Raw genomic sequence first — 25,156 nt, forward strand, 5'->3', positions numbered from 1 at the left:
GAGTGATTTGAGGACTCCAAACAAATATCTCCCATGTGGCTACCGGCTCACTTATATATCCCTTTTACGCCTAATAACTTCCTTCATTGGTGTTTGGTTTCGGCCGCCACTCGCTCTTGCGCTCTGTTTCGTAGCCCGTCGGGTTCCTAGCTGCTGTCCCCACTGCCATCCAATACCCAATGTGGAGATTGGGTATGCAGCAGTGCAACGTGTATAAGGGACTTTCACGGATTTGATAGGTACAGTGGAGTGAGCTATATTGTGTTATTCTCGGCGAGCTCACCACGGCGACTGACTTACGGGTCTGCCGTATACCGTAAATTGTAAGGTCACTACGGGAAGTCGGCAAAGGAGATAGTCAGGTGCGATCTGTCCGCTAACTAAAGCTACGTCAAAGCGGAGCGGTTGAGTAGTATAAGAGAAGACCTGCTAAGTCCTATGGAGTCTCAACCCCCTGACAAGCGCCAAACCAGGGGACTTTTCGTCGACCCCGCACCCCCGCTCTTGGAACCGACCAATAGTTAGCGACTAGCGCTGACAAGGGACACAGCTGCGGGATACTGTAATAGGAAGAAGAGGCTTAATACGCTTGTGATCAGAAGGCAAAATCGTAAGAAACATAGGGTGGCGGTACGTCAAAGAACCCGACGACCCATGGAGCAGTATTCTGCGTCAATATTCCCGAATTATTTCTGTTCTCTGTGGTCGACTTCGTGTTTTGGAAGCCCGAACAAAAGCTCTGGTCCGTCCGACAGTGGCATCCAACTGTACCGTTTCCGGCCTATTGGCAATGAATATCATTCAGTAACATGCTGTGATGTGCAGTCCTCCCCCCGGCTTGGGTTCGTCTACTCTCTCACTTTACCTTTCCTCCAATATCGACAGATATGCAGCTCCATTTGCTTGGCTACTTCAAGCCTGCTCGACACTCTACTGTCTCAGTCCTGTGATACATCTTTGGCCTGGTCTCGGCCATTCCCTTGCCGTATTTTGTTTCTTTCGTTTCTACGTGAAAGACGCCATGGAGCCCCGTGCTGCAAATGGCCCTGTTGGTTTTCCTCACCTAGCTCAGGACTCGCAGTTGCCCGCTACCTTTGGACATGGCGGGCGTATCCTGTCTGAAGCGCCTCTGAGCTTGCCCTTTAGCTATCCCTTTACGATGCACAGCGATCTCGCTTGGAAATGATATTACTTCAAGAACGAAGGTTCCTACATTTTCCATACTACTGGACAATACGTTGCCAAAACCAATCTACGTCGGAAACTTCAAGGGTGTGTTAGTATCATATGCCGTCATTAGATTATGAAGACCCTGCTGCCTCCACAGCCCTGGAACTCAATGATGACCTGGTCAATGTTAAGAAACTTCCCATTACTACCCTATCTCCCAAGCTTGCTGGGGTGGGTCATAAATTGCACTACGGCGCGGGCTTCTGTCATTAGAGGAATCACGACCAGTGATTTTTCAGTTGCAGAAGGGAAGCGACATGTACCGTATCTGCTCCGAGGGCCGGAGCAGCATGAAAATGTCGATGCTCAGCCGCCAGAGACTCGTCATAGCGGTTAGGCAGGCGAGGCGGTCGGCAGCACCGATATGGGTGTAGACTCGGCGCCCGAACCCCGCCAGGTGCAGCTCCTCGAGCGCGTTAACACAGAGCCGGAGGGCGGCACAGAGTCGTAACCAGCTCGCATAACGCGTGGAAGAGCTTGCAGTGGTATTTGGGGTTAGACATGCCGCGTCAGCCGCCGGGGAAAGGGGTTGTGCGCCAGTGTCCGTAGAAAAAGTGACATTTTCACCTTTCCGCTGTCGACAATGATGGTGCGGTAAAGCCAAGAGCGGTCTTCCGTGGCGACAGAAGGGCATGTGAAGCAGAGGCTTCGTAGCGCAGCACGCCTTTTCCAGAACTAATGTGAAGGCAAATGAGAGTCTAAGTCGAGTTAGGGGGGCTCCAAGTGACTGAAGGTTCCTGATCTGAGCTCCGCTGGCAGAGTGTGCCTGCCTGACACCGCTACCTCGTACTTCGGACTGCGCGGGACTTCTGCCTGGATGCGCGTGAACAAGGCCCAGACTGTGCCGCAAATAGCATTTTGATAGTTGCGACGATCTTCGCAATTGCAAAGCAGGGACATCATAACGCATGTCAACCGTATTAACAGCATCGCAAGCCTCTAGGCTAGCTTAGGAGTACGAGAGCGAGGCAAGGTCCAAGAATAAATTCAGAAAGGGAGCTAAGGCCCAAGAGCAACAAACAGGAGGATGAAACTTGAGCGGACACATGATTCCTCCCTACCCCGTGAGCAGTAGATGGCAGTCGCAACTAGGTCATATTTAATTCCAATGACTCCCCCCCCCCCCCAATGGTCAAAGAGCATCGAATCATAATGAAACAGGACTATCCACAAACATACAGAGACCTAGAATGTGCAGTCCAGTTGAGTGAATAGATCAACGCCAATCAATTATCCAGTGGCGCTCAATGACCACCTATTCGTACAGCGCAGCATAGTCTAGTGTGAAAACCGCTTTCGCATCTGTGTCTGCGTGATACTTTACTACGAAAACATCAGTTGTGCGTTATTTCATCCAGTTCCCAAGAGAAACTTGCCGCAATATAGTTCCTGCAAATTACAGATGTCAAACGGAGTGGTCCCAGCACCTATCGGCGGCTGCGCTGACCCTCCCCGGCGATAGCAAAGATCTTCTATTTTTGGATCACGTTGAATATAAAGATATCCGGACACTTTCCTGGAGCAGCATAATCCTGACAACGACCTAACAAGTCTTTCGCCTGTTCGAGCAGCGCTTAGGGCCTATGAGCGATCGTGAGGGTAGTCTTCAAGGTCCTGGGGGTTCTTGGACCCTGCTGATGTCGCAGCACCAGCGTCGTAGAGCCGCATGCCCCTGTGCCACCTGAACGTGAAGCAGGCCCCCAGGACGAGCTGGACCGCGGCCGCGAGCAGGAACACGAGGACGATGACGGTGTCGATGAGTCCGCCGATCATATCTACCCCTTCCGCAGCGCCGTGTGCCGAGCGCGCGAAGTAGACGAGCCCGAATAGGACGCGGGCGGCGCCGAGCGCGAGCACGAGCAGCGGCGACAGCGCGCGCCGCACAAACAGCACGCACTCGGTGGCATCAGTGAGCACGGTGCCGACCCCGAGCAGGAGCAGGTAGACGGCCCAGCCGCGGCGCGCGGCCGCGTTCTTGGGGACGTGACCCTGGCGGGCCGCCTCGGCCAGGCTGGACAGGATCTGGATAGAGCCGACGACGTAGAGTAGCGCGATGGCGAGCTGGACCGTCCAGACGGGAATGAACCAGCGCTTCTTCCAGATGTTGTCGTAGTTTGCCATTTTCTTTCTTCTTATGAGGGAGTCGTTGCCGTCGTTCTTGGGGGGGGGGGAGGTTGATGGCAATGGCTGCGCGAGTTGTTGAGACGGCTATTGGTGAGAGGAGGGGCTGAGTATGTCGACAAACTAATTGAGTTAATGGATGCCGAGTTGATTTCGCGCCATATATATGATCACAATATTGACAGAGTGTTGTTATTGTCCTGGTTATCAGTGTATGCTTGATTATACCATTAGAGGGGAGAAGGTGGTCCGACGCCAAGCCGAGGCATATCAACCCCTCCTGTTAGGCAACAGAATTAAGCAAAGTGGCATCCCCTTTCTGATAGGGCAGTGCCAGGTCGATCTCAGTTTCTTTTGTACATCGATGCTACTCAATGTTTGAGTTGTTTGCTAAACTGCTGCCTGGGGCTCCAAGAGACGCACATGGACCCGTCAAGTTGGCGGCTAATTTACGCCAGTGCAGTCATGCGTTCTGTCAATGGGAGCTACAGCGGGTTGAGGGCCTTTTCCGTTTACACGCAATAACGTCTATGATCCGTCTCGTGGATCCTGCATTTACTAAAACTACCAACAATATGTGGTAAGCTTGAAATACGGAAGCAACGTCGAAAAGCCCATACCACCTTCCTCGATCTCCAATTGTCATAACAGATATGCACCTAGCTCTAAAGATGCGACCGGGACCATCGTTGCGCGCAGACGCATCAAGATAATATGGGAATCTGAACCTGCCAGGTCAACTGCGAAATGTGAATCCAAGCAAGGATCCCAACGCACTACGTCTTGATGTGGCGCGTAAAGTCAAGGGAAATCGGTACTTGGTTTTTTGTCACTGCTAGGGACAACCGATTGGTGACCAAAAACCCCAGTGCGTACTTTACCAAAAAATGTTGAATTACGTATGAAGAGATTCAAGCTTGGTGAGCTACCGAAGACCTTCCAGAACGCTATCGAAGTTACGAGAGCGATACAGGTTCCATAAATCTAGATCGAAATCGGGTGTAGGATAAGAAAATTACACCTCTAGATCACGTAGTGGTGCCGAATCACGAACGCATGTACGTCTGGAGAACATGCGCAGGCATTTCTCCACGACGTGAATAGCAGTATAAACGAGTTCCGTTCTAGTTTGCAAATGAAGATTTGAATGGATGATACCTATGCGGGAATCAGAAATTTGTGGTCTACTGTAGTCCGTTTCAAAAGATATAAAAGGTTGTACTGCCTCAGTGTGTGTGGTCTGCAGTATAATATTCTTACGTACACCGGAAACTGTTACTCCAAGATTACGTGCTATGACACAGACGCCCGGGCCTCTCCGGCATGGCTTTTATCTAGGTCGAGCTACCGACTATGCAGTATCTTTTCACAGAGCTCTCACGCGAAGGAAGGGAATCCTGAGTACAGTTGGCGTCAGAATGACATGTCGAATGATTGAAGCCGCCGAACCTGACGATACAACCATCAATCCGAATTGAGTCTCCAGAAAACTCCATGCTGACCTGCGCAAAATGCCCCCAGCTTCGGTCTCGCAATTAAGGATTTAGAAGATTCTACTAAGGGTGCTCGAGTAGGTGGTAAGGGGGTTAGATAGCCCTATGATGGGGGGGGGGGGCTGGGGGAAGCCTAGGTCTACGGGGAGATCATCCCACCCACAGGCGGTGCCGGCAATTCAAAAGTGGTCACTCGCTAACTCCCGAGGGGTTAACAAACACCAAAATAAATCACCACTTGTATTTGTCTTGGAAGGAATGGTAATACAGTTGCACTTCCAATGATGCCTCTTCACCATTAGTTACAAGACCTGCAGCCAGGAGAAGTCAATCTAGCCAGTCGTGGTCGCCGTCTCGAATCGTAGCGTCGCACCTAACAACATGTAATAGAAGCCGTCTTTAAAGCTACCAGAATTAGGAGCTGTCTCTTGATGGGTCCAGTAAGGCTACACAGCTTATCGTAAGTCCAGCCATGTCAACATCCCAGGTTTGTTCCAACATGTAAATAGTCCAATTATGCACGCAGGAGTGTATGCCATTGTGTTGGCCGACCTCCATGAGAGCAAAGTCTTTTGTCCGATGCTTTTGCTAGGAACCACCGCCCATTCACATGCCATCCATACGCGAAACGCCGCGGTGGCCACCAGAATATCGCCGGCTGATTTCCTGCCAGGCATCTTAGGGATAGCTACGAATAAAAAGATAGAATGTTGCACGTAGTGCATACATGCTGAGTGAACGTGTATAAACATTCGGCGTATTTATCCAGCATGGATAGGCGAAAGCGGTACAATTTGATGTAGCCTATCTAGTCTTACATCATTGACACCAACATGCTTGTATGTATGGAGCTACTTTCGATGGATGATGATCTCTTGAGTGCTATAAGCAAATTGGGAACAGTTGAATACTGCGCAAGAGTTTAGATCGTCAAGTGCATTTTCCTTTTAAGAGTAGGGACTGAAACTCGATTCAATGAATGTATGAGTATTCATTTACTCCCTGGGCGGCTTTCTTATATGGAACGGGGAAGTATAATCTGCAAATCGTTGCCTCCTTTTTAAACACCATCACGTGTCTTTAAGCAGAATTTTTGTCTTCATCAACCTTGGGAGTCTTGGGGAACAGTCTCTCCCATCGCATAGCCAAAGCACAAAGAGTGTTCAAAACCCCAGCCATGAGAAGCTCCGGGAGGTCGTAGCCACCTGTATCGTGAACTCGAAGACGTATCCCCTTTCCTTGAACGTGCCGGTACATTTGGTACGAATCTTCTAGGGTTGTCTCATACTGAAAGGATTAGCCAATATATAACATCAGATAGCCACGTATGCTCTTACCTCAGTGGACTTTTTCGCTGGCCCATATAACACAATCATTCTGGTTTTCCCTACGCCTTTCGACCCCATAACAACAAAATGGATACAACTATGCCGGATCGCTGCCGCAGGGGGGCCTAGCAACAGACCAATATCAGGTTGTCGGCATCCTGGATACCTTGGCTGAACCGGGCTCTGGCCAGCTAGGTTATGAACCCAGGCCGGTGCCGCAGGGGGGCTCACGCTGAGATCAGGTCGGCAGGATTCTGAATACCATGGGCCGTCTTGAACACCCGGGTGCACCGCTTTCTGACTGATGATTGACAAAAGAGCGAGGGCAGAGCCTATGAAACGAATTAAAACCAGCAGCAGAACGGGATCTAGCTAGCCCCTAATCTTCGCCTTTTCGACGGCCTGCTTGGGCCTTGGAGAAGTTCCATTTGGTCATCCCACTCTTTCTCTGAGTACGTCTTGAGAAAGATTCCACGGACCTCTGGTAGAGCGGTTCGTGGCAGGTCCTGTAGCGAGACACTCGAAGGTCTCCAGTGAACCTTGACCGTTGCCAGCGCGCCTTTTTTGCCCACGTGCGCATCAGTGAGCTTCTCGTACTCGTAGAAGCCAAAACTTGCCCCTGCTCGATGAACAAAAAGAGTTTCGAGCTTCATACCGTTGCTGCAGTCATTGCCATTTCCATGGCGTTGGTTCTGGGTTGCCTCCGTCCCCCCTTTCCCAGCGAGCCTATCGTCAGAGAGGGGTGGTGTTTCCTGATCGCCATAGGATGGTGCCTTATCCTGGCGAGGGAGTGAATGATCCTTGCCTCCGTCGTCTCTGTGCCGATCTGGCCCCTCTTGCATAAGTGGACGAGGGCCTGGTTGCTCTACTCCCATCGTGAGTGGCTGGTCCAAGAGAATGGTTGGCGAACTGCGGTAACTTTGCTCACGTGCTGAAGATGGTCGTTCTGCATACGAATGGTCATGGTCAGCTAAGGCGAGCCTGCTGTCCCCGATACCCGCGGAGTGGCGCGTATTGGTGGTGGTGGGCTTTTGGGTCTCTGTATTGACGAATGGAACCGCCACCTCTGAGGACAAACAAGCTTTCCCGAGTTGGCTCATAGCAAGGTTCTGACCGTATCCAAGCCAGTGGCCATTCAGATTTTGGAGGTCGACCTTGGAGTCCATAAATGATACCAGAAAGCAATCTTTGGTGCATCCATCAACCTCGACTACCTCTGACTGCAAGACCCTGACCGGGAAAATCCCCGCATTCTCTGTTTCACCCAGCTTGAGGTGACGTGACCATCTCGTGTCCTTCTGGAAGCCACCACATAGGTGCAAAGCTTCGTAGAGGTACGGGAGACCTTCCCCCATAATATCGTGTGCATCTACCCACACTGGCTTCCAGGTGATGTCGAAAATGATGGCACCATTTATCAAGGTGGGATTGGCAATGGCGTTGATCAAGTGGTCACGCTCCTTGATGGGACCGTAAAACAGTCCATCGATTTTGTTATATCCCACATCGACGGACTGAGCAGTCGAAACTGTCCCATTGGAGGTTGGCATGGTATTTGGTACCGAGAAATTGGAGTAGACGTACGTCCTCAGGTTATATGTGTGAACGGAAATAGATGGAATGGAGAGGATGGTGTGGTAAGATGGGAGGAATAGGAAGAAGAAAAGTTGGGGAGAGGATATGAATGGGGGTATTTATATTCTGTGCGATTCCTTGCCCAGGCGGCCTGGTATGGAACAGCCCTGGAGGCCTGAAAACACCGGCGCTGATGGTGTAGCATCGTAGCTGCATCATCCATTGAATGGCACACGATATCGAGGGAGGCCTCAATACGAGAAAGATCATGGTTGCAACCAGAGACAGGCTTCCAAGCCGGCCAACAGAAAACGACTTCACGGCCAGATGTGAAATTCCCCAGTCCTCTGCAACACTCTATGATCGACCAGCCCAGCGACCAGTTACTACATAAACCCGTACATCCTTCATCAGATAGAATCCCTCTTTCCTTTCTTTCTTCACTTTCTTCACTTTTCTCAACCACAAGACCTCCAAGACGATGTGCACCGCCGAAAACATCTCCATCAACTCTGCTCATGAAGCACATGGCCTACCTATCATGACTTTGCCGCGGACCAACGACCCAGCTCATCAGTTAGAGGAAGGTTATTATTCCTCGTGCTTCGACTTCTCCTATCATAGTCTATCACTTGAGCTTGAATGGCTAGGCAGTGAGGGTATCCTTTCTATTCTCCCGCCGTGGACAGAATATCAGGCAGCATACTTTTTCTCCAGCAAGGCCGTTGCCCCTATAACACCATTATCATCTGAATGCTTCGATGGAAGAAATTTTGAGAACCCTATATTGGACGACATGCTGTGCTTCTTGGAACAAAATCCTGCAGAATATGACGACAAGTGGTGGAGGGCTTGGGATGAGCTCTTGGAGGTTGGGCTTGGGCATGATGGAACGACAAATGACGATGCAGCACAAACTCGTTCCCTCAGCTCTGAACGATCACGCAGCCAATCCTTAGGCGGAGTCGGCCAGGTGAATGGTTCGGTTCTCGTGCAGGACGACCTGGAGGATTCAACCCCCCCAGCAGCATCGCTTCCGCTAGAGAACTACGGATGGTCCCACCCAGATCCTGCTATATCGATGTCGATGGAGGACGTCTCCCAATTAGCTCAGGCGGAAATTTCGGGTACCCCTTGCCGGAAACGGAAGGCAAGGCAAGCAGATGAATCAAGGCCATGCAAGCGTGCAAGAGGCCGTCCGGCTGGCTCTACCTGGCGCCTCGTCGAGGTCGTCTCCAGGATTACGCCAGTGGCCCAACACTTCTGTTGGAAGCGACGAGGTGCATTGTGGGACGATGTCCTTGGGCAAGAATCATGGAGCAGTGAGGACCTTTCGCCCTATGTGTTGGCAGGTCTGCCTTTCCTGTCGTTGGTTGTGCGGCCGGGCGGCTATGGGTTCCCCGTGCCGCTTGTTTGGGACGAGAAGATGCAAACTTTCAGCGAGTATAATGCCATGAATCGAAAATGGGTGCGTATAACTTGTGATGGGATGGCTAGGATGTTGGAGGACCCAAACGTCGGGGTAATGGTTTCGGGATAGGAAGTGAGCAGGTTACTGGCCCACAGGGGGGTATACATTGGCAGGAGTTGAAACTCGTTGGCTACACCGAGACCAAAATATGAACATCTGAGAGTGACCATAAGACAACGGATGTGTGACCACTTCTCAAAGCTCTTCTACGATGAATTTTCTAAGCGGTTCCATTGATAAATCTACGGTATCTCGCTCTCCTAGAAGTAACGGAAACGCAGGATATGTCTGGTGAAGGGAATATCCAGATCTGCAATGCATTGCGTATGCTTTACCTGCTCTTATCCTCCGCCAAACTCGGCGACGCTGTCTGCTGTAGTACTAGCTTTTCCACGACCCCCATCGACTTCTGAAGCAGGACAAGTGCTTTATGTAGGTTTGGAAGTAGCCTGTAGAGATGTCCAACATCGGAGGACGATCGCTCCTCTGGGGGTGATCTCGACGTGCTGGACTCACCCTCGTCACCAGTCGAGGGGCTGTGCTGCTCTGATATAGCGAAGCTGCTCTCGTTTGAGGCTGAGTCATCGATAAAATCCTTGAGGCTACCTGGGCTGTCTGGCACATCACTAGAGCAATGACTGTTGGTCCCTAAATCAATTAGCTAATGAAAAGCCATCTTTTGCTTAGCCATCGACTTACCTATGTCGTCGTCTTCCGCTTCCGAATCAAGGAATGTGTAGCAGTGAGCTGACATTGCCGTGGCTGTCCTTCTGGATATGCTGTCTATACATGCAAATTTCGTTTGCAAAGATGTTTTGGGTAAGTAACAAAAAGCTCAGTTTCAATGCGAAGGCTGATAGGAAGGAGAGGCGGAGTGACGGAAGCCTTGTGAAGTTCTACTATACTACAACCACTACTTTCCTAGACATATATACTGAAGCCGACTGTGTGTACGGCCAAAATGAAAGCCCAGTGTCATCAATCGTTCAGCTTCTTGCTCTTTGCATAGATACAGGATTGCAAGATGCATAAGCTACAGTAGGGTAGATATAGACCTCAGGATGGGGAGAGTTGCTGATCCGTCATTCATAGCAGCAGAACCGCGACGGACGATAACACTACACAGGTGCCGGTTCTTCAGAGGTATCAGCTGCTAGTAGGCCATGTTGCGAAGCTAGCGATTCCTCGAGGAGGAAGCGCTTTTTTGTAGCCGACTCACATGCATCTTGTTCCCAACTGCATTCGGATTACGGACACCGGGCTGTATGAACGTGCGTTTATGGCGTACAGGACGACAAAATCCATATGTTACAATAGACTAGATATAGACCCCAGAATGGGTAGAGGTGTTGATGACGCCGCCATTCTATATTGGCGAACAGCAGCAAACCCGTGGAGGGTTGAGATCATACAGGCACCAGCACACTCACATGACAAGTCACTTGCTCTCTTGATGCTGCTTCACTGTGCTTACAACATATATTGTACAATGCACACGGTCGTACGTACTGTATCATAGAGACTATAAGCGCTCTGTAGTCTCTCCCCATACCTTAAATACTTTGTTTCCGTTCTTTTATCTTCTTTCGTAGCCCCTCACTCTTCCTCCTTGGTGGTACCGTAGGCGTCCTCTTATCCTCCCCCCTTGATTGTAGGGAACGACCACTGTCTAATTAAAGAGAAGCCCGACACTCAGCAGACGGCTCCCACGGAAGGTCTTTTTTACGTTTGGGATCGTTACCGACATACGGAGAGGCTCAGAGCTCGAATCCCGATGATCAACGGGGCGACGGCTTTAATCGACCTCACAGTCAACGTACTCAATTGTCGTCGTTGCCGCGCCGTTATTTCAAGCCATGAGCAAACTGCCGAGGTCTGCTATGTTATTGAGCGTTGCCGATGTGTACGTCTTGAGGATCCCCACGTTAAACCACGCTGATCAGCGATAGGTCCTTTGCGCAAGCTGTCAAGTATATCGGTGTCCGCAGATCTCCCATCAAGGACTTTGTGGGCCTCAAAGACCCTTGAAGACATTCCGGCTCGGGACGTGTGAGATATGGTGGCAGTGGATGAAGGCTCCGGACAGGCTGCCGTGTGGTATGCTGTATTTTCCCATGTCGAACGTAGCTAACATGGGAAAGGACACACATTTTGCTGTCGATGCGTGGCACTGAACCGTATGTACTCGGCTGCATGTCCAACATGCCGGACTGAGTGGCGTGATCTGCCCCTTCGACACCCTCGTCGCATTTGCCGCATGTGGAATATTGGGATGGAAGTGACGCTTCCAAAGCCAACTACGCACCATCGGGATCAAGTAAAAGGGGGTTCATTGGTACGAGGAGTGGGATATGGACGCCATAGGAGGTATTTCCTTTTCGACGAAACAGCCAGAGCCAGCCGGAAGATTGTGGGCAGCGCTCAGGCCAGCGTTGACGAGACGCGTTTTTAGCAGTTGCTCCATAATTCAGTTTAGTTTTCTAATTCATTGTGCTCTTTGCGCTCTTCTCCATCGATGTGTGACAGTGTCCAACATGATCAGTCACTGCCTTTAACAGCTAGTGAATCCACTTCCCTCTCTTACTATGCATGCAATCCAGCTCTCCTTCTACAAGCACGCCACTATGCTCTGGGCACGGAAAAGTACGATGTTCCACTCGCCACTCCCAACTCGCTTAGACTTTTATATGTTGCCGCAGTATTTGCATAATACACCAACCGATTTCCTCCATCTCTATACCCCTATCTCTGACCAGTACTGTGGTGTGGTCTCTTGATATCTGGTAGCCCGTAGGTTGTCCCTTCTACCGATTCCCTGAAGGCCTCTGGTTGGATACCATTCCGTCAATTCGCATTAGCTTCAGTAGCCCCTAGCCGCGATTCGGGCAGACCGCCGGTGTCTTCTATTGTGTTGAAGCCCGTGCTCGCTTTCCTGGATTTCGAAATCCCGGCCCAAAATCTCGATCAAGTCGTTGATATCGTCAAGCTCGCTTTGGTACTGAGCCGTCTCGGCGCTGCTAACCTCGTGGTAAAAGCTGCTCAGAGGGCGGACTCTTACTTGCGCATAGCTTACCCCACGTTGCCCGACAACATGCCAGGTGCGGCAGCTTGTAGCACCGCCAACGGCGATGACTTGAGGTCTGCCGTCTCGACGAGTCGCTACATCACTAGCAGCATGCTGCTGGCGGCTAGATTCCACAGTTGGCTCATACCACTCGTCACATTGCATCTGACCCGGCGTGGTTGAGCGTGTGCCACTCGGAGTACCAAAGGCCATTTCTTTTATCGAAAAATTCTGAACTGCATCAACAGACATCCGTAGACCAGTATCAGGCGACATGTAGGTCGTTGTTTCGCGACTGCTTTGACGGGAGGCACGGAGGGGTCTGATCGGAGGTCACGGTCTTTGATTTGCAAGGCGTCTTGTGGTATCGAGCTGGACTAGGACCATCTGATCAGCGAAACGCTATATCCTTCCTTGAACTGGGTCTCCGACTACAGTAGATCGAGTCCTACTACGGCTTCCTTGAGAGTACGTTATGTACATTGTGGACGTGAGACGTTCTTGCTGCCCGCTTGCGACGCCATAGCTACTGCCATACTGCTCATACGACCCATACAACTGGTGACACTTGCTGTCTTCTTCCGCCGTCCGTTCTGGCTGGCACGAGTCCTGATTCTATGCCTGGACTTCGCCGACGACACGCATTCCAGCTCCCAATGTGTATATCGTCCTAGTAGCTGCCGAAACGCTTCTAGGGCTCTTTACTTTGGACTAGTTCGTCCCGTTCACGGCAGGCAGCCGAAACGCATCTGATTGTTCTCTCGGGTACTCATACAGCATGTGCCCATTGTACAGTACCCCAACTCTTCGATACTGCTCTTCTGGTCCGTACTTACTAGTATCATAAGTCGACAACTCAGTCATTTGCATCACTTCCTGACCATGCTACCTGAAGCTACATCCGGTCCAATTGGGTTCGTACCCCAAGGTATATTCGTCCAAAAGAGGCCGGTGCAGTACTCGACGGTGTGGCTTTGCCATTTTGCGATGCTAGAGGCTCTCGATTAGGAAGCGCTTTTTCGCAGCCGGCTCAAAGACTGGTTGAGCTGCGGTAGGGCAGATGTAGGCCTCAGGACGTAGAGCTGCTGATGACGCCGCCGGCCCAAATGAGCAAAGCCAGCGGACAGCAGCGTCGATATTGGTGTGTTCCGTTGGTCGGCCGTGGTGCTCTTGCTGGCTCACACGAGGCACTTTCAGGTCTCTCCAATTCCAACGAGTAGTATGCAGAAAGGATAACTACTAGGAGGCCAAGCTACCATTCTAGTCCGCACGACCGTAGTTTCCCATTGCAATACTGTATTTTATCCTATTTCGATCACTTGGAAGGTTCGGGACCTCACCAACGGTCCAGAACACAGGGCAATCCTTGGTCCGTTTCTTGTATGCATAATATATTGTGTGTCATGTCGTTGCTAGAAGTTCCATACATCACATCTGCACCTGCACAAGAATGCCTATGAATTACCACTAATCCAGGTGGTCGGCATTCACAGTATCAGCGACTTCGTTCGCTCTCGACAGAATGAACCTCTGGATATTGGGGTCGTCGCCTCGATCATGGCTGAGTATATCTTACATGAGTGACAGCTTCTCTTCCATCAATTTCCCCTTTTCAGCTTTCAATCTTCTATTTTCAATGCCTAATTAAACCCCGCTGGCTTTCAAAGTCTCAAGTTCCTTCTTGCCTTTCGTGCGGCACCTAGCGGCAGCTTAACGATTCTTCTCCTTGTTCCTTTGCTAGGCAGAAACGGCATGATGGCCAGGTGAAGTCTCTGAACCAGCTGGGGTCTCGGGCTCCAGCCATGATCTGTAGTAGCCAGGTTTCCCAGATAAACCTCTGGTTAGGTGAGTAGTTGTGTCAGCTGGTCATCGGAAAAAAAGAAGCAATGAATGAATGAATGAATGAATGAAGACTAGGCGACATGGGAGGCCCACGCCCAACAGCTCTTATTGAAGTCCGGTGGTAGGTACCGACGAGACTGAACTTACTCCTGACTAGGCCCATTCAATTACTTGAGAGTAACGATTGGGGTCCGTGTCGATTTGCCCACGGAGAATTGTTCGTTTTCCGTCAACGTCGAAGCAGTCGGTCTCCATAACTCCGTCACACAGCGGAAGAACTTCCCGTGTCTCCATGTTGCAGTGCATCTTCTCGGTCATCGATACAAAATCCGGACCGTACGATGTTGGGCTCTGACAAAGCTTTGAGGCCCTGTGATGTTCCAATCGGCTGACCACGAGTCGAGGATCGAGGGTTGCCCGTGGTTTCTGGGCGCGCTTTGGACTCGCATGTTTGCGTTTGAAGATCTGATTTGACAACGTGGCTGGATCGTGGTCCCTCCAGTCTCTCCAAGAATGGAACGCTGTGCCGCAGAATGAATCTGGATCTTTTGAAGTATCGTCAGAAGTGAATTCAGGGATATGGATCTCGATAGCTGATTGCGGAATGCCGTTGCTATGGTCCTGATCAAGCCAAGTGCAGCTTGGTGTGCTGGAGGACATCAGCTTATACCCTGTTGTTTCAAAGCCCAGAAATTGATTACGCAACTTACTGATTGCTCGAGTCGACGTACACGCCGCTTTCATACCACCAGAGGCCGCATTGTTCTCCCCAATCGCCCACCCATCCGTATTTAGAGCCATCCTCCCAGGTGACGGTGACATAGGGCACACAGATCGCGTCGTTAAAACCAAGAAGACGGATATAAGGGGCTTGCCTATGTGGCAGGGCGTTACCATATAAGGTCATGTCAACCCAATCGCCACTGCGGACGTGTGCCTCTCCCCAACCGAGGTATCCATGGTTCGCGTCGTACGCCTCCACCATAACGTCACCATCGGCATCCTGGAGGCCATTCCAATCATTTAGTGCAGCTGCGACACGTATGACTGGTCCGCTTGAATCCTGGTGGAACAAGTCGGCAAAGAATGAATAGATGCCAAGTGCATCACCTATAATACCGAGTACATCTGCCATGGTGCTTAATTGAGGTTGAAGTATAGTAGGATGAATTGCTAACCAGGGTAGATTGTAGCCTAACGAACTTGTGGCTCATTTGCAACAGTGACTTTCCAAAGTCGAGTAGTTTTAAACCTTTATATACCCTACTTGCCTAACTCTTGAATCTCAATGCGAATATTATTTCGTTGTCATTACTTGGATAACCAGTAATAGAAGTTCCTTTACGTTGCAAGGATTACACCCATGGGACGTAAAAATGAGGTTGAGAAAGGTAGTCTGTCATACCACACAAGGCAACTCCAAAACCCTAAATTAAAGCATTAAACTCACCAACCCCCTCTCATACGCTCGTTCTTTAAAGATTATACAGAACAGCCATGGTAAAGTGAGGAAAAAGGGTATCTCATCCGCGGGAAACACCCAGAGCAAATGCGACCCCATGGACCTGCTATAGCAAGCGTCACTTCAGCTGCCGAAGATGGAATGCTGGATATACCGAGTCAGGAGGACACGTTAATGACGTTTTATGCGGTGGTTTTCCTCCTGGAGGCATCCCTAGGAAGAAGACCTCTCCGATGACGTTCCTTTTCATAGTGCTCCTCTTGACGAGACCTCATCATGATAGTTTCTCGTCAATAGTGCTGAGGAGGTCCTGACAATGGCATTGTTTTCGATGGCAGTCCCTTAACAAGAACTCGTCATACGCTTCTTCTGGGCGCCTGTCTCGATGGATTGCCAATTAATGACGTCCAGTTCGATGTCGTTGTTCTTATCATGTCCTCCTTGACGGCATTCCCACGACAAAACTCACCATTCTAGCCTTTGAGATGGATGGGTGAAACCACACCGGTACGGAGTCAATCGCAGAAACGCTGGTTCATCCTCATCTGGACTATATGACATGCATCAAGGGCCCTCAGTTTGGCGAGCATTTTCCCGACTCTCGAGGGGGACAATGTAGTATCCCCTGTCTTCCGGTGCCACTGATGATTATACGGGCCCAGGCTGGGCATGATACTCTATCGTCTATGATCTCTATACACAAGAAGACTTCTCTGGATAGAGAAGGATCTTCCTCGAGCATTGCACGAGTGTCTACCAGCCTATACATGCCCTCGTTCTCTCTTAGTCTCCGCTCGCGGCTTCCACCATATGGTAGCTTCAATGGACTATGCTATCGGTCAGTGGGTGCCGTGCCTCTAAGTCCCGTTGACAGGGGATGAGCCATCCAATTACAGTGACGATCTGATGGGTAATAACCGGTGTCCTTCCTCTAGTCAATGTAATGTCACGATCGGGTTTACGCCAATCTCAACGGGTAGATGATGCCTGGCCGGCCTTTCTCAAGGGCTGGGTCACCGGCTCACTCTGAATTCGCTGTAATCCACATCCTTGTGCTGGCTTTCCTCGGGTACTCTCGAGCTTATTGGCTATATGAGATCATGAGAAGGAAGGGAACTTCTCCAGCCTCATCTTATAAGTGGTAATAATGATGGAGATATACGTTTAGGTGTTGACTGCCTCAAAAGGTTTCATTCTCTACTACATAATGATGAAATCCTAAGCGCTAAATGGGTTGTTGCACAGCGTATTCGTGTTTTCAGTTCGCTGGTCCAAAATTTATGAGTTTTGCACTGTTACGGTACGTGGACAAAGTTAAAGGGTGATGACGTGGAACCGGGTCGGGAAAGATTCTGGCGAGGCTAACGTTAGACAAGACGCGTCTTTTACCCCCGAGAGTACCAAAAGTACGTAGAGCGCAGTGTACTGACCCCTGATTCCGTAATGGTCCATTGCTATCTTGGGTGTTTGAGGCTTTGTGGCTGCAGGAGACCTCATCCTGCAGCAGGCCTAGTGTCTGTTGCACATATGCCGTCGATTCTAGCCTGATCATGAGATTGTTGTGTCTGTCATACGTGAACCCCGCAGCTGAATACAATGTCCCTGGAGCCAGTTGCAACTTCTCCACTCGGCTTGCACGAGACTGCCAGCAATCAACAACAACAACAACCACACCCACAGCATATGGAGTTGGCAGCAAATCATGCGCCTAAGACAGATATTGCCGAAAGTTGAACGCGAAGAGACCACGCAAGTGGAGCCGCCAAAGAAGAAACGGCGATTGAACCAATTGGCGTGCGAGAGATGCCGTTTGAAAAAGACAAAGGTAAACTAAGACTGAAAAAAAATCGTATGAATTACTGAAAAATAGTTAGTGCGATGCCGGTACGCCGTGCGGTTCATGCGCCGGTGCTCGATTAGAGTGCATCTACCGTGAGATGAAAGACAACGAAGTAAAAACTTTGCGTGGGCACGTGGAAGAACTTACGAAGCAAGGTGAGAAAGCGGAAGAACGGATACAAGAGCTCGAAGGAAGCCTGGCACAAAAGGACTTGGAAATACAAGATCTTCGCCGGAGGCTAGAGAAAGAAACACGTGGTGGTACGTACAACGATCGTTCGTAATGGCTTGATTATTGACACCAAGAGGGATAGCTGGGCAACGACAGGAACATGAAAAGGACGCAGCAATTCGCATCCCGACCCCGGAAAGAAAACCCCAACGAACTGTCGGACCGTGGCCACGGTACTATAAATCGTGGGGGCTCCCCACTGCGATTGAAGATGCACGGCCACTCCTCCCTGCCCAACGTGGTGGGCCTTTTACCAGTGACGAGTCGGCTCCAGACAGAGACTGGGTGGGGCCGGAGCCGATGGCGGATGGTTTACTGCAATGCATGACATTGCAACACACCGCTGGTGTCTTGTCAACGGTGCAGGGCACTGGACAACCTCCCGTATGGTACGACGGCTTGGATAGTGCAATGCATTATTGCTCTAGTTATCAGGATAACAGCAGTCAAATCCTTTCCTTTCACTATCCCACGGCCAGGGAGAACGTAGTCCCGTCCGCCATCATGTGGGGGGCGGAAAGGGTTGAAGCGCCAGGGCATGGTGAACACATGTCACATGTCACAGAACAGTGGGATGGAAAACGAGCATAATTTGTGTCTAGAATGGAAACAATGTCAATGTCATATCACGAATTACGCCCTGGGGGGAAACTCCTTAGCCGTCGCAGCCTGTGCCTCCTCATATTCCTGAAGTAACCGCTTGTTGAGAAGTTTCTTAGGCACCCAACGAGTGACTTTGGCGGGGGGCTTCTCCCACTCCAGCTTATACTGTTGCTTCGCCCCTTTCCCACGGGTTGCCAGAATCTTTACGCCCTAGTCGATACCGTGGTAGTCAGCGTCGAACTTGCTCACTAATTCCTTGCTGATATCCGCTCGAGCAACCCAGTCTCGGGACTCATCTATCCACTCAAGAAGGTAATCGGTGTGGCTCCCGGTATTGCGTGAGACCCTGGCTGACGTGGAGATGGCGGTCGGGGTCGACGTTCCGATGGCGGCGGTGGCAGGCACGCCTCCACCCCCTCCATCCTTGCCATCGTTGCGGACGCGAGCTCTTCCAGCATCTGTTCCTTGGCCATGTACAGCTCCTGCATCATCTCGTTCTTCATGTTTTGTAACTCATCACGGCTACGGCTCTTCTCCCGCTGGTATACCCGCAAGTCTTCTTGAAAGCCCTCGAGCTTTTGCATTAATATTGCGCTGATTTCCTCGGTGGCGTCGACAACGTGTCGAGCTTCATGATGGTGCGGAACGCGTGACTCTGACAGAGGCCTTGGAGTGACGCACACCTCTTCCTCGCTAGCATCGTATTCGTAACAGCTGTCGGCCATGACGTAGTCTGCCATGGGTCGCATCTACTTGCTTTCTGAATGGCGATTTCGGGGGTGTAGAACGAGGGCGATGAGTCTGGTTGCCTTGAACCGGACAAAACCCTGCGTCCGGGTTTTATAATCGGCGTAAAGTATACCCAGCGTAGGGCATTGCCGGCGGCCGTGCCAGCTCATAATCGACTCCTGAAATCATTTGAGCCGCTTTGCGCGCTCGGCAGCGCAATTCCCATGCTTCGTAAGTGGACGCTCGTACTGCATCTCTATCCGGGTTGCGCAGGCGTAATCAGGGATGCTTTGGAGAAGGTGTGGGTCGAGGCAGTTTGGACTCTGGGAATCTGTTGTGGGGTTGGTTGGCATTGGCGGCCGTCGCCTCAGCGCTAGCTTATGAGGCGCTGAGTCGCAATCGGCTCCCTTGATTCAATACCTATTAGCGGCTGTTGTGATCCTGGAGAGGTCGAAGTGCTGTGATCTCAAGTGCGAAATCGCTTTTTGAACCTGGGAAAGTTCTTGTTTTGTCTTCTCAATAGTCGCTGTGCGGTGGCCTATGCGCTCCCACCGTTTGACATCGTAAACCATCTTATCGATTCGACGTTGCTTTTTGTCTATTGACTTGCATAATGCACATTTATCGTGTTTGTGTTCGGTCGTCGATACAAGCTTTAAGCCGCAGGTTTCTCCAGTCCGGTATTCCTTTGGACATTGTCCGGAAAAGCGGCCCCATCGCCAATAGCCACAAGCCCAACGGGTTTGGTGAAAGAAGCACATTGGGTCTAGAGAGAAGAAGTGAAGTGAACTTGGGAAAGAGGTTAGAAATACAGTCTTGACCGAAGCTTACGCTTTTAATACGCTGACGTTCTACCCAACCCTGCGAACCAAGATGCCGGAACCAATCACACCAGAATGTTGGTTTGATTGCCTAACAGAGGGATAGATCAAGGCAGTAATGGAAGAAACCAGCAGCCGTATTACTACTCAAGTTGTTCTGGCGTTCTTATTCCGTCCTCGTGGGATAGCACAAGCTGCTTGGCTCTGGGGAAAATCAATGAAGACGTCAGGAGTGAGACATCTGCTGGCCAGAATCGGCCTCCAAGGATGTGAATATGTACAGGAGCGCCCGCACATGTAGCGCAAAAGCGGCCTATTTCTAGTTTTATGACTTGCGGTTATTGACCTATGTATTGTACAGAGCTTGTCCCGCAGTGCCCTAAGTTCGTCCAGCCGCGGCGACCGCGCACGAAACATTACGAGCAGGGCATCAAAGACGCAACCCTACGATATATGACCGTATACGATTGACGCGATCCTTGTTAATCGCTTTTCCTTCGCACAGGCGATGGCTGGCCGATTTGCGACGAGTTGGTCGAGTTTGCATGCGTTCCGGTCCTCAATTCCTCTCCCCTATTTCCCCAAGAACGCTGACCTGTTAGCGCTACGCCAGGTCTCAGACCCCCGGGGAAACGGTTGGCCAGCACCTGGAGGTGCGATGTAGCACTAGGACACAATGAGTCGACGCAGAGTGATTGGTAGGCCACAGACAACGCAGGGACAAGCAACCACCAGCAAATTCATCTTGCCAACACAGGCTCTAAAACTGGATCAGTGCCTGCCACCGAAAGCTACTCTGCTATTCTGGACCCCGTACAGCGAGCGAGCAAGACTCTTCTTATGGCAGGAGTGGCCATACACGTCGCAATTGGCGAGCGACTCGCTTGAATTTGATCGGGTCAAGCTGATGACGTAAGGCAACTTCGTTGAGCTTTTTGTCCTTGCTAGGGTTCACAACCTCGCGTACGCAATCGTGCTGCGTGGCACCACATGAGATAGCCACTGCTCGGTAGAACATCCACCGCGATGTGTATTTTGCCAGCATATACGTGTACAAGAACCGACCGTAGCAAGTGGCGACTGAAGGAAGAGGCGCATTTCGGACAGGAAAGCCATCGTAGTGAGCCCGACTGATGCAGAAGAGCACATCTGCCGTCTCACTGAGCTTTCGCCAGGATGTATGTGCAGCTCGACGTTCGTATAATTCTTCACGAAGCCGATCCCGGTACCAAGAAGGCGAGTGTCGAACTAGGCCCAACATTCTATGCCATCGGTGCAAAGATGGATTCATTGTCGGCCAGACGGACGCCACAACTCTTTGTAAAAGGACACTTTTTCCTCGTGCAAACAAAACAGACAGAGAATATAGAAAGGAATAATTGACAGTCATGGGAAGTCTTGAAAGTGCAAACGGCTGGCATTGTTGATCAGGCAGTGTGCTTGGTTCAATATAAATCATCGAAGGTTGGGCCAACGTGTCAAGCCAAGCCTGCTGCGTCCGTGCACCTCCTTCAGTTGGAAAAATACGTGGTTGAGATATTCGCTGCTACAGCATCGCAAGTGCTGTTCCGTACCAGAGGAGCACGCTTCTCTACGTTGGCATGCAACGCATTATCCGTACCGGTTGCATGTCAATAGTATAGTCGGCTTGTCGCGATCGAGATCATGGGCCTTGGGCGACACCGCCCCAACGTATCCAAATAGCGTCAAAGCGAACCGGGACGGCCATGGTGATAATGTTCTACCTAACAGCAATGCAGGCTGCAGCCAGAACACCCAGGGCAGTCCAATGAGATCAAGAATGCAGTAGATATTCGCTTTTCTCGTGCATCGGGTTCGTTCAGCCAGCCAGCCACAAGCCCTTCACCGAGCAGTTTCCCGTGGTTATGGACCGGTCAGCCTGGTGGTCCGCCTCCCACATCATGCGTCTGAGGCCGGTGAGAAACACGCGGCATATCCGCCTTAACGCTTAGGATACGATTTGCTCCGCCTGGAGGGACCCCTCTGGAGATATATTGGGTGTTCAATGTTACAACCTTTACCAGAAATCATTGCTTTCCAAAGATACCTAACGCCTTCCACAGATTCTTCGCATATAGCCAAAACGCAAATTTCCCTATCACTACTCAATCCTGTCAAAATGACATCTGCGTATCTTTCAAGCCACAAAGCTTAAGCGTCATTCACGCGTTATGCAGACCAAACTGACCCATTTGCTACTAGCGTCAAGGTTGAAGAGCCCACTCTCAAGCAGACGAAGAAACCCATAGTCATCGGCGTCTATGGCATTTCGGGCTCAGGGAAGACGTACCTCCTAAACCAGTTGAAGCAGGAGCTGCAGCAAGAGCCTTATGAATTCTTCGATGGATCCGAGGCGATCGCTTCCGTCGTACCTGGTGGCTTCGACACATTCAAGGAAGCCAACGCGCAAGACAAAGCTCACTGGCGGGAGCTTGCCATTCGGGAGATTGGCAAGAAATGTGCCACTAGCGGCCATACCGGTGTCGTTGCAGGTCATTCCATGCTGTGGTTGGAGGATGGGAACATGATAGGAGAGCGGATCTGGACGCAGGGGGATGCAAGTACTTACACACACATCTTTTATATGGATGTGACAGCCAACATCGTTGCTCAACGCCGTGCCGATGATGGAAAACGGCCACGCAAGCCTGTACCGGCTGACCAGCTTGCGAAGTGGCAAGAGGCAGAGAAGCAGAGTTTGCGACACCTTTGCCACGAACATGGCATTGTGTACGGCCTCATTCCCGCATCACCATCTCCACTGGATGGAATCAAGGTGCTGTTTCGAAATCTTTGTCAGCGTACAGAGACAGAACACCGATCAGGGGTCGAGCAAGAGATAGACCAAGCTGTACTTAACCAAGGTCAAGTGGAGACCATTCTGGTCTTGGACGCGGATAAAACCTTAGCTGCCGTGGACACTGGCGACTTGTTCTGGCGAAAGCTTCCCGGCCGCCAGCCATCGCTTGCAGAGGGACAAGTACATGTTTTGAAAAGTTTGTTCAGTGGTCCCCTGGGCTATTCGTCCAACGCCTTTCTCCAAGCGGCACTCTTGTACGAGGAAGTTAGTGGCGTGGGCGAGTTCGACAGACTCTGCAAGGACGTTGCAGACGAGGTGACCGTGTACCCGGAGTTTGTATCATTGCTGCAAACCGTGGCGCAGCACCAGCACGTAGGCGCAGTGGTACTAACTTGTGGGCTACGACTTGTCTGGGAAAAAGTCCTGGACAGAGAGGGCTTATCGGAGTTCGTCAAGGTGATCGGCAATGGTCGCGTCGAAAATGGCTATATTATGACACCTGCCTTCAAGGCCGCTGCCGTCACGCGCTTGCGAAACAAGCACCAGGCGTGTGTGTGAGCTTTCGGAGACAGTCCTATGGATCTCCCTATGCTCAAAGAAGCAAATCATGCTGTCATCGTTGTTGGGGAAGAACGAGGCAGGAGCAGTACCATGGAAATCGCGTTGATGAAGGCGATTGAGGGTGATGGCCTGAGAGCGTGCCAAGATTTGCTGCCCGCCGGTGTCAAGCCGCGCCTTGATCCTACCAAGCTCCCGATAATCCAAGTCTCCGGGCTCAACTTCATGGGGGAAGTCGTTCGTCAGCGTCAGCCCGGACTCCTCCGCATACTCCACGCGACGTCCAAGCACGCAGCCAAGCTACTCATGACTCCAATGCGGGACGCTACGGTCGCCGGTCCTGCTTTAAGAGAAGCGCATCGTCAGGTCGGACGGTACCTCGCCACTGAGTATCTCGCAGAGGTCATGGGCATTGAGGAATATCCTACCCTCCATGTGCAAGGCCATCAAGCAAGCGGCTTTCGCCTCAAGAATGAGCAGCAAACTTTGATTGTTGCATTGATGCGCGGCGGAGAACCGATGACATTCGGTGTGAACGACGTTTTCCCTCGTGCGATGTTTCTCCACGGGTCTCGCCCGGACGACATTAAGCAGCACCCTCTCCGGGAAAAGCAAACGGTGGTGCTGGTTGATTCGGTGGTGAATAGTGGGAAGACGGTAGCCGAGTTCGTGCAGCATGTTCATAAGTTAAAGACCGACATTGGCGTTGCAATAGTCGCAGGGGTGGTTCAATCGGAGGTAATTTCAGAGGGCAATGTTGTACGCGAGGCGATTATCTGTCGTGGCGACGTTGATCTCATTGCACTTCGCTTGTCCGAGAACAAGTTCACCGGCAGAGGTACCACTGACACGGGCAACCGCTTGTTCAATACCACATACCTACCGTAGATGTTAGACTCTAGGAAGCTTTATTAATAATCCACCCATCCACTTGAGCCTCGGGGTTGTTCCCTCGGCTCTAAGCCATCATACGCCCAATCCTTGGACGGACTTGGCCAGGCGAAGGGCTGTCTTTCCTAACAGATAATGACCCGGCAGGCCGCCCGCACCAAACCCAGCTCCAGGACGAATACTATGCCGACCGCTGCGACGAGTGCAGGTGCCCAACCAACGGACCTCGTCGGGAATGATGTCGTAGACAGACAGAGTTGAAGTGTCCGCCTTGCCAGTGGGAACTGCAGCAATATACCCAGGGTTGGTCTCGTACTCGACATCTGCATCGCTATCCATATTGATAACGGCATTCGCATCGTCACGGGCGCCGGGCGGGGCCTCGAAATTGATCGCTTCGACTTGGCCGCTCGATCGTATCACTCGGTCGTGGCTCGGTCTCGCATAGCAGGCGACTGATTGACGACACTGCTGCTATCAGCAACGGAGTTAGATAACTCGACGGAACAATATCTGGGAGATGGGGACGGACAATTCTATTCATGTCCGGCATGCGCTGCCCGCGTGGGACGTGCATCGCCGTTTCCATCTGCTCGTGCGTCAGGTTCCAGTACGCAAGCGCACTGAAGATGTCACAATACCGCCCGAGGTCATGTGTCTTGTTCTGTAGCGACAGTCGCTCTTGCGCACCTTGTCTTTCTGTCTTTTGGTGTGCGCGATGACGAAGGTCTAGCTATTCAAAATGGGTCGGGCAACTTGCTGGACCCTCTTGGGGGCACTTGGTGTTTTGGTGGTGCCAAAGTATCGCAGCTTCGATCGGATCTTTTGGACAGCTCGGGGACAGCATCGGGCAGATTTGACGACCATATTGGTCTTGAGCCCACCTTCAATCATCTCACGTATCTGGTTGTGCTGTGATTCGGCAAGGTTCGGTGCCATGGTGATGTTGAGATAAATGTGATGATTCTGTGAAGGTGAAGTGCGGATGGACCACAATTGAAAGCATGACCGCAGCTCCTTCGGTGTCTGCCAGCTGGCGAGTGCCCGCCTATAACGTAGGTCACAATTGAAGCGCG

The 25,156-nt window shown here is 51.2% G+C and overlaps 10 protein-coding genes across 10 annotated transcripts; 3 read left to right on the forward strand and 7 right to left on the reverse strand.

Moving 5' to 3' along the window:
- Positions 1-1,465: 1,465 nt before the first annotated feature.
- On the reverse strand, positions 1,466-1,864 carry PG985_005615 (uncharacterized protein; the record flags this gene model as incomplete). The annotated part of the gene is made up of 1 exon (XM_066825384.1): positions 1,466-1,864. The coding sequence occupies one exon, from the start codon at positions 1,862-1,864 to the stop codon at positions 1,466-1,468; it is 399 nt and encodes a 132-aa protein (XP_066688544.1).
- Positions 1,865-2,811: 947 nt separating this feature from the next.
- Positions 2,812-3,351, reverse strand: PG985_005616 (uncharacterized protein; the record flags this gene model as incomplete). The annotated part of the gene is made up of 1 exon (XM_066825385.1): positions 2,812-3,351. One exon carries the CDS (start codon positions 3,349-3,351, stop codon positions 2,812-2,814), a length of 540 nt encoding a protein of 179 aa, XP_066688545.1.
- A 2,573-nt stretch (positions 3,352-5,924) lies between these two features.
- PG985_005617 (uncharacterized protein) lies at positions 5,925-6,220 on the reverse strand (the record flags this gene model as incomplete). Its single annotated transcript, XM_066825386.1, has 2 exons — positions 5,925-6,131; positions 6,182-6,220. 2 exons carry the CDS (start codon positions 6,218-6,220, stop codon positions 5,925-5,927), a joined length of 246 nt encoding a protein of 81 aa, XP_066688546.1.
- Positions 6,221-6,540: 320 nt separating this feature from the next.
- PG985_005618 (uncharacterized protein) lies at positions 6,541-7,722 on the reverse strand (the record flags this gene model as incomplete). The annotated part of the gene is made up of 1 exon (XM_066825387.1): positions 6,541-7,722. The coding sequence occupies one exon, from the start codon at positions 7,720-7,722 to the stop codon at positions 6,541-6,543; it is 1,182 nt and encodes a 393-aa protein (XP_066688547.1).
- A 3,219-nt stretch (positions 7,723-10,941) lies between these two features.
- On the forward strand, positions 10,942-11,734 carry PG985_005619 (uncharacterized protein). Its single transcript, XM_066825388.1, has 3 exons — positions 10,942-11,121; positions 11,168-11,315; positions 11,360-11,734. The coding sequence occupies exons 1-2, from the start codon at positions 11,075-11,077 to the stop codon at positions 11,244-11,246; spliced, it is 126 nt and encodes a 41-aa protein (XP_066688548.1). The 5' UTR covers positions 10,942-11,074; the 3' UTR covers positions 11,247-11,315; positions 11,360-11,734.
- A 344-nt stretch (positions 11,735-12,078) lies between these two features.
- PG985_005620 (uncharacterized protein) lies at positions 12,079-12,495 on the reverse strand (the record flags this gene model as incomplete). The annotated part of the gene is made up of 1 exon (XM_066825389.1): positions 12,079-12,495. The coding sequence occupies one exon, from the start codon at positions 12,493-12,495 to the stop codon at positions 12,079-12,081; it is 417 nt and encodes a 138-aa protein (XP_066688549.1).
- Positions 12,496-14,277: 1,782 nt separating this feature from the next.
- On the reverse strand, positions 14,278-15,259 carry PG985_005621 (uncharacterized protein; the record flags this gene model as incomplete). The annotated part of the gene is made up of 2 exons (XM_066825390.1): positions 14,278-14,773; positions 14,835-15,259. The coding sequence occupies 2 exons, from the start codon at positions 15,257-15,259 to the stop codon at positions 14,278-14,280; spliced, it is 921 nt and encodes a 306-aa protein (XP_066688550.1).
- A 5,389-nt stretch (positions 15,260-20,648) lies between these two features.
- PG985_005622 (uncharacterized protein) lies at positions 20,649-21,071 on the reverse strand (the record flags this gene model as incomplete). Its single annotated transcript, XM_066825391.1, has 1 exon — positions 20,649-21,071. The coding sequence occupies one exon, from the start codon at positions 21,069-21,071 to the stop codon at positions 20,649-20,651; it is 423 nt and encodes a 140-aa protein (XP_066688551.1).
- An 879-nt stretch (positions 21,072-21,950) lies between these two features.
- PG985_005623 (uracil phosphoribosyltransferase) lies at positions 21,951-23,189 on the forward strand (the record flags this gene model as incomplete). The annotated part of the gene is made up of 2 exons (XM_066825392.1): positions 21,951-21,961; positions 22,034-23,189. The coding sequence occupies 2 exons, from the start codon at positions 21,951-21,953 to the stop codon at positions 23,187-23,189; spliced, it is 1,167 nt and encodes a 388-aa protein (XP_066688552.1).
- Positions 23,190-23,219: 30 nt separating this feature from the next.
- PG985_005624 (uncharacterized protein) lies at positions 23,220-24,077 on the forward strand (the record flags this gene model as incomplete). The annotated part of the gene is made up of 1 exon (XM_066825393.1): positions 23,220-24,077. One exon carries the CDS (start codon positions 23,220-23,222, stop codon positions 24,075-24,077), a length of 858 nt encoding a protein of 285 aa, XP_066688553.1.
- Positions 24,078-25,156: the final 1,079 nt, after the last annotated feature.

This window comes from Apiospora marii, assembly GCF_038362585.1.
Source record: "Apiospora marii strain CBS 49790 chromosome Unknown utg000003l_segment0_segment0, whole genome shotgun sequence".
Taxonomy (NCBI): Eukaryota; Fungi; Ascomycota; class Sordariomycetes; order Amphisphaeriales; family Apiosporaceae; genus Apiospora; species Apiospora marii.

Bases quoted from the DNA above. Each gene is read 5' to 3' on its own strand.
- PG985_005619 (XM_066825388.1), top strand. From the start codon at position 11,075: ATGAGCAAACTGCCGAGGTCTGCTATGTTATTGAGCGTTGCCGATGT. The intron at 11,122-11,167 runs GTACGTCTTGAG...GATCAGCGATAG, and splicing joins TTATTGAGCGTTGCCGATGT to GTCCTTTGCGCAAGCTGTCA.